We start from the raw sequence: 7949 nt of genomic DNA, 5'->3' as shown, positions 1-7949 counted from the left end.
CTAGTATAACAGATAATATTAGCAACAGCTACGGTCAAGAATAATATACAATCCCTTTAAAGTATGTCAGAAGTTGAGGTGGTGCTCTATGTCACACAGCATCAGAAATGATGGGTATGTCTCGGACGACTTCTATCTGTCATGACTCATGAGGATTGCAGATCAAGGTATGGCAAAAGGATTCATCCTGGCCCCAGTCACGTTGTTCAAGCCTAATGAAAATATACATATGGAAGTGTGAAAAAAAACATTTATTCCATTTAATAGTATTTAAAAGGTACATAAAAAAGTTGTGTTTTCTAGTAGTTTTCTTATCACACACACACACACACACATAAACTAAAATAGATAATATATAAACAACCTTTGTAATAGCAAAACAGGTAGCAATTACAGTTGAATAGTATTACTGAGGGTAAACTACACTCAAAGTCAATCAGTATTGAAACATTTATTGATCGTTCTTTCATAATTCACAAACTTAAAAAACATATGTTTGTGCAAGTATATGCGTAATTGTGTATGGCAGAGCGCGCGTCAGTCAGCGTGTGACATCAAGTATCTGCACACTGCCAACTCAAAATTACTTTTTTCTGCTTTTTTTAAGTCCATGTCTAACAAAATCGGCATAAGTGAGCAAGCATTCAATATCTTACACTGACATTCATTCAATAACTACGACATCAACGAGGCTGCTACCACTTGACCCAATGATCTTTACGCGCAATATACACCTTGTTGGAAATGCTAAAAATCTATAAGACAGAGGTTTCTCCGGATTCCAAAATTTTCAAATCCCTTTGGATCGATCTAACTCCCTGGGGAGTCTCACTAAATTGTTTTCAACTAAGCACCTTAAATGTCTGTCACGCCTACCAAATTAGCTAGGGGGTAAAGATAATTACCCCGTAACAGCTTTACTAGGCGTGACATACATTTAAGCCGGCCAAGTTGACAGCAATTTAGTGAGACTCCACATGGAGATAAATCGATCCAAATATCTGCATTCCCATAGATTGAGATCGATCCATCTGGATCGACCTTACTCCCTGGGGGTTCACGCTAAATAGCTGTCAGCCGAGCGCGCACTATAGTTAATTACCCCATACAGCTTTTAGTAGGCGGGACAGACATCCGTCCCTCTTTCTCTCTCTCTGCCTCTTTTTTTTCTCTTGTCACTTTGGAAAATCAAAGCTAAGGCTCTGATACTCCAGGTAAAGTAGAAGTAGACAAGAATTTCTGGACTTCAATTTTTTTCTCCATAACTTTTTCATATATTGCAACGTTCGATAGTGGGGCGAATTCCATGCATATGAAAGGAAGAAATTTTTCCCACTGGTTATAAAAGTTTAATGGGTAAGACGTTCAACTGCATCCCCTGGGCATCCTTTTAAGAGCAAGATGAAATTCCCCGAAAGTTCCCTGTGTCACGGTAACGGTGAAGTCATTGGCAACAGAACGTTGGATGTCAACAAGAAGCTTGGTACAATTATGGCTCCTGCAAGGACTTATTATGTCTGGCAATTCAGAATGAGAAGAGCCGATTGTTAGCTGGTCCACCCCCTAAATATGGCGGACCTACATGTACATGTACATGAAAGGAAAACCGCTTAATCGTGTAATGGTATCTCCGCCTCTCACAAGCCTCCCCACTTGGCAGAATGTCATTCCAAACGTCGGTTTCAAAGTCCCTCGTGAACAAGAGATTACTGAAAACCGGTTATTTTGCACGAAGACCCGTACTAAAACCACTGTTAACAGCAAGTCATGGTTGGGGACCACGTGCGTTTGCAGACAAATCACTGTACTGGAATCACGTCGTTTTCAGTCATGAAGGCATGCAGATATTGAGTTTTTAGGGTTGGCTGTCGAATTTTTCTTAGTTCTTCGTTCAGAATTTTTCGTTGATAAAGCAAAATAATACCTTAATTTAATGAAAATCTGTACTTAGAGGCTCATAACTGCATAGCAAATACTTTAAACCAAAATGATGACCCGGGTTGTAGTCGAAATACTCTAGTCAACTCTGCCAAAATTCGTGATAAAATCTCACTCAGACTAGGGATGAAGTTACACGTGTCCCATACCGATTGCTATCTCACCTCAAAACAGAAAGGTGTTAAATTGACGATTAAAGCTTTGGGTTGCCTGTGCTTATACATTGCAACTAGAAATTATATATATATATATATATATATATATATATATATATATATATATATATATATATATATATATAGTTCTTCGTTCAGAATTTTTCGTTGATAAAGCAAAATAATACCTTAATTTAATGAAAATCTGTATATTGAATAATTACATGAAGGAAAAAATACTCTACAATGCTCTTACAATATATATATAATGCTCTTACAATATATATATAGGGGCCTATACTAAAAGCTGTAAGGGGGTAATTAACTATGGTGCGCGCTCGGCTGACTGCAATTTAGCGTGAACTCCCGGGGAGTTAGGTCGATCTAAATCTAAATCTCTGGTTCGATCTAAATCTCTGGGAATGCACCCTAAGGGTAGATCGACCTTACTCCCTTGGGGTTCACGCTCCAGTCGACCGCGCATAGAAGTAAATTACCCCCTTAAAGCTTTTAGAAGGCGGGACAGACATTTAAGCCGGCTAAGCTGACAGTTATCTAGTGAGACTCCCCACGGGGATAGACCGTTCTAAAATCTGTGGGAATGGGGTCTTATTCTAGTTGCAGTTTCTACATTCGGTTATACATTTTTGTTGGCGGAGATTTTTGTTGACAATTAAAAATCGCTGCGCCACCTATTGGCAGTAGTGGAAACTTATGATATTTCTACAAGCCTGAAATTATCAAACAGATCTTCAAAAATTAAATTTCGCTACACTCAAGTCTTAAAATAAAATATAGTTAAAATTATATAAAATACATTGTTTTCAAGGGGAGAATAGGCCTACACGACAGATACTTTAATGGTAACTTGCAATGTAGCCAAATCACGCACTGATTACAGCATGCATGGGCGAGGGCAACGTATTTCATTTATCATGCAATATAAATGCAAATTGGTAGTGCTATATCAAATTCTAGAACTTCCGGGGCTGTCTATACATCAACTCTAGATCTTTCTTCTGTAAGATTGTATGGAGCTTGCGGAGTCAGCCGAGGATTGCCGATATTGTGTTTTAGATTCACACTCACATCACAGATTACTGCGCAGTCGCACAAAATGGGAGGGAAATGGCGTCGGTTATCTTGCCGGTGTTGAAAATTGAGATATCTTGCCGCCGATCAACCAAAATACTGTAGGGCTTTGGAGCAGGAATCTTGAATCAACGACTTAAAGGTATCCAATATTTAAGCTCTCATAAACTCTCTCTCTCGTTCATGTTGATGTGGTAGACAAGGTGATCACATACAAATGTTTGAGCACCTTTATTTAATACCCTTTATCAAAATGAGTCTTTACACTTTATGCTAATCACTTCGGTTTTTACTTTGCTTTAAGAAGAGCTAGATTACTTATCAAGTAGTTTCTCTACTTTAGTAAATTTTACCCTGAAGATGAAGTGTCAACATAAGGGCACTGATGGAAAGGTGTGTGGATTTCACCTGGATTCTTCCTTCAAGTTCTGCCCAAACTGTGGCGCAAAAGTTACAGAGGAGGCAACGCTATCACCCAACTTAAAGACAACAGATGCTAAGGTCTGAGAGAACAGTAAACATTATTCATTACCTGTAAATTTTATCGTAAACTGAAATTGGTAATGGCCTTTCGTTCTGAACAAAAACAAAAAGCATTTAATAATGTTCTCATAAATTAATCCGTCACCTTTAAAAGCCATTGTGAAAATTTTACATATACAGCTTGATGTTTTTCTTGGACAGGAATGCTGTACAGGATGTAAGGATGGGAAGTTTTGTTCCACTTGTGGCACTGCAGTAGCAGGTCAGCACGAATTGTTTTCTCATTGTATTTTACTTTTGTTAAGCTGTATGTAGCTTTACTGAAGTGGTGAAGTATCTTATAAGAATAACAATTAGAGTGATGTTTTTTTCTAAAAATATTATCGTAATTATTATATTAATTATAAAAGAAAAAAGCTGGCTGCCCCTACGACAAGACCCTTCATTTATTTCAACAATTTTGACTTGTCGGAAAATTTAATAGATTATTTTTATCCCTCAAATTTCAACAGAACAAAACCAGTTGTCCACTAGAAGAAGTTCCAGGCAAAGAAATGTCAAGACTGCACATGAGCTTTTGGGAGTTGGAGAGAAGGGTCGAAAGACTGCAGCAGTACCAGACTCTCCAACAAAGGCACAAACATCGCCCACCACAACCAAAATTACTCAAGCTGCTAGTGACTCAGTCCGACAGACAAGGAGTAGTCCTGCACATGGACAAGCTAAAGTGCTAGGATCAGGAAGGGGTAATGCTTCTCCAAGAAGAGGTAGAAGTGCAGGTTTGTCATCAGTATCCCCGGTCTCAGCACCTCCCAAGTCCCCTGTCCTAGCTAAGCAACCTGCATCAATATCTACAAGAGCAAAGTCTCCCAGGAGTACAGGAAATCAAGAGACAAAGGAGATTACATCAACTAGAAGAAGTGCAAGATCAGCCCAGGCACAATCCTATTCAATGGCAACTGAAACCAAGACCTCAGACACACCTGTTGTCAAACCTGTGGAAAAGCCTTCTGGTAGAGTGACCAGGACAAGGTCTCAGAGAAAGAGTGGCGAAGATGTGGATCTGCCCACTCTGCAGCCAAGTAAAACTGTCTTGTCTAACAAAAAAAGGAGGGTATCGGAGGGGACTACAGGAGAAAGTGAAGGTAAAAGGACTGCATCTGTCTTGGGAGATAAGTCAGCAAGTGATGCACCAGAGGAAGTCACCACAGCATCACAAAATATGACAAAAGGTCTCTCCATAGTATCTCAAAATGTGACAAAAGATGGCATCACTGCAGCTGGTAGTGCAGGAGAAGACAGTCCAGAAGCTCCAGGCAGGAAGAGAACATTAGTGGTATACAAGATCACAGAGCCTAAAGGTGTTGCATCAGACTCTGCCCCCTCCTCACCACCAAAGAAAGTACAGGTCATAGAACTCTCTGCTGGTGATGATGCCCAACCAGCTGTCCAGAGTACCTCTTCTGCAGCAGAAAGCAGCCTAGTGCCTGATCCTTTGCCCACTTTGCAGCAGGATGCTGATAAGGGCACACCTAGGTCCAATATTCTACTTGTAGACACTGTTGCCCCAGAATCCACAGCAGGTCAGTCCCTGTTAATAAGCCGCTGATTTGTGAGGCAGGGATTAATTTGATACTTCTAATGATGTCTTAATGTTAACTTAAATAACAAGCTGTAATCATGTATCATACTATGCCAACTGCTAGGCTAGGCATTACTTTGCTGTTGTAATTTTAATAACTAGAAGTAGTCAAAAATAGAAGCAGTAAGCAGTGTATCATTCTTTAATTAATTCTGTGGGTGAATAGCTACTTATCTAATGTTTGTACTTTCACTCTATCCGACAGAAAAAAAACTTTATTGTATTGTATTGTTCCGCCTGGTATGTATGTGAAATATACTATCATTGTTATTGTATTGTATTGTTCCGCCTGGTATGTATGTGAAATATACTATCATTGTTAATTTCAGACTGAGAATATATCAAAGTTGGTAGTCGAAGTAAGTTTTTGTAGTTTTCAGTTAGTGTCATTTTGTTTGCAAATATGTTTCACTTATTTATTTATTTTTCTCAATTCCCAGAGCCAGGCAGTAGCTCAGCAGAGGCAAGTAGAAACATAGTGAAAGAGGGTGAAAAGCCGGTGAAACCAGAACCAAAGATTTCTTACACATTCCGACTGATTGCAGATTCTGAGCATGATGATAAAATCCTGGTGGAGCTGGTTAATGAACCAGAAGAACAGCAGGAAGAAGAACAAGAAGGTCACTATGTTTCAATGCTACTGGTGAAAATTGTGTGTGTGTGTGTGTGTTTGTGTGTTTGTGTTTTTTTTGGGGGGGGTTGTACTTAGAGTTCTTTTGGGTACTGTTTTCCAGAAATTGTTTCAGGTTGTTACGGCAGCTTTTGTTTGTTACACTGCATTTTCTGTGGGTTTTATGAGATGACCCCTACCTGATTTACAGGTTTTGTAATAATGATTGTAAACTACTTTGAAGATTTCTTTTTGTTAACAAATAATCTTCATTAATGAAAAATCTGGGCACATGATTTGGTTCACATTTTTATGTTTTATGTTTACTTTGAAGATTTCTTTTTGTTCACAAATCATCGTCATTAATGAAAAATCTGGGCACATTATTTGGTTCACATTTTTATGTTTTAACATAAAGATTATTTTAAAATAATGCAGGGTGTCTTAGAATGTAGGATGTCTTTAAAGATATCCAACGGATCATATAGATTGACAAGTATTTTCTGGGATATATTATATATCTTTACTTTTAGACGTCAAATTAGATTTTGATCCAGAGCCTGTCCGCAGTGACCCAGAGATAGAAGAGCTGATTAAGTCATTAAAACCAGTGGCAAAGTATGAAGACTACAGTGAAGTTGTTTACACCAATGCCGAAGGTGAGAAAACTCTTCGAAAGTAGATATTTGAAAAGTAGGATATTACAATAGTTAAGTGTTGATAACAACTGTAATTTGCATGAACTTTCAGTTATTTTTCTTTTCATTATTATTATTTTTTTAATTGAATAATAGTGAGCCAAAAACTTATAAAAATGTCTATTTCTTGAAGATAAACCAGGTATTCTTGGAACTAAAATGCATTCCTGCAAGCAGTGTGACTTCACCTCCCCCATGAAGAAAACAATGATAGCACATCTCAGAGAAGAACATGGGGGGTTTGAACCTTGGAAGTGCCCTAAATGTGACTTTACAGGTAGGACAACTTTCTTTTGAAGTCATTTGTCATTAAAGGCAAAACTGTAATCTGGCACATAAGCAAAATGTGGTAATCCTGCATGTGGAAGCTATGTAGGGAATATCTCCCCAGTTCTTGAGTACCCAGAGTAATATAACCCCAGCTTTATTGAAGGGTGCTGAGTTCAGATGGAGACATCATTCCATACATAGTTAATACAGCTGGGATGCTGCCTGCACTGTAATGTATTTATATTTTTTCCTATATATATATGATTTAACTTAACTTTTATTTTAAAAATTTGCCTTTGAATTGTTAGCTCTAATTGTAAATTAAAACAAGTTTAGAATAAAAGGAGAAAATTGATTTGACTTTAATATTTTTTTAGCTGAACTGAAGGTCGGAGTAGTGAACCACCTTGCCTCCCACTCAACTGTCAAGCCTTATTCATGTGATGTATGTGGAAAAGACTTTCGCTATAAGCAGAAGGTAATTTGATGATAAAACAAAGTTTTTAAGATGTCTGATGTGGAGATAACATTTACCTTTTAATCATTATCCATTTAAATATTTGAAACAAAATGCACCTGTCAGCAAATGTTCAAACAAGTCAATTTGATTTCAGCTGAAGATGCACATGAAGTACCACCTTGATGTGAGAGATTTTGAGTGTCCGCAATGTAACATGGCATTTCATGAGAGTAAAACTCTGAGAAACCACATCCAGAGAGTACACATAGAGGGTAAGTCAGATATCAGTGTCATGATGCTGTGCATCTTAGTGTATGTTCATATAGCAATAAAATATGTTAATTAACTCAGAAACTGACTAGGTTTAAGTTGATATTAAACCATTTACTGTCAGTGAATTTATTAAAAAATATTCTGTTAGGACAAGATGTATCAAGTAGGGGCAAAGAAACAAAGCTGGTAGGGGCAAAGAAGACAAATAGAAGAACCGTGGACTACATCAAGAAGCAATTGCAGTGAGTTTTTGCTAATTGATTTTTTTTAAAATAAATCATGTATTTGGTATTTTGTAAGTAACAGTAAATGTCTTCAAGCAAGTCTA

The 7949-nt window shown here is 37.7% G+C and overlaps 1 protein-coding gene across 2 annotated transcripts in view; it reads left to right on the top strand.

Annotated features, from left to right (window-relative positions):
• Positions 1-3167: 3167 nt before the first annotated feature.
• LOC106151613 (uncharacterized) overlaps positions 3168-7949 on the top strand; it is a 12700-nt gene continuing 7918 nt past the window's right edge. Inside the window, exons 1-10 of one of the 2 annotated variants that reach the window (XM_013524957.2) lie at positions 3168-3327; positions 3529-3686; positions 3870-3930; positions 4181-5251; positions 5751-5930; positions 6454-6579; positions 6752-6895; positions 7266-7366; positions 7503-7620; positions 7770-7863. In XM_013524957.2, the coding sequence (XP_013380411.2) occupies positions 3546-3686; positions 3870-3930; positions 4181-5251; positions 5751-5930; positions 6454-6579; positions 6752-6895; positions 7266-7366; positions 7503-7620; positions 7770-7863 (2036 nt within the window). In that variant the 5' untranslated portion in view covers positions 3168-3327; positions 3529-3545. Of the gene's footprint in view, positions 3328-3528; positions 3687-3869; positions 3931-4177; positions 5252-5750; positions 5931-6453; positions 6580-6751; positions 6896-7265; positions 7367-7502; positions 7621-7769; positions 7864-7949 lie in introns of both variants that reach the window. The other variant, XM_013524956.2, reaches the window with a different exon arrangement.

Source organism: Lingula anatina, chromosome 1 (genome assembly GCF_051362555.1).
Source record: "Lingula anatina isolate TDL-2025a chromosome 1, LinAna3.0, whole genome shotgun sequence".
NCBI classification, from domain to species: Eukaryota; Metazoa; Brachiopoda; class Lingulata; order Lingulida; family Lingulidae; genus Lingula; species Lingula anatina.
The sequence above is the reverse complement of the archived record's forward strand: the minus strand, read 5'-3'. Positions and strand labels throughout refer to the sequence as shown.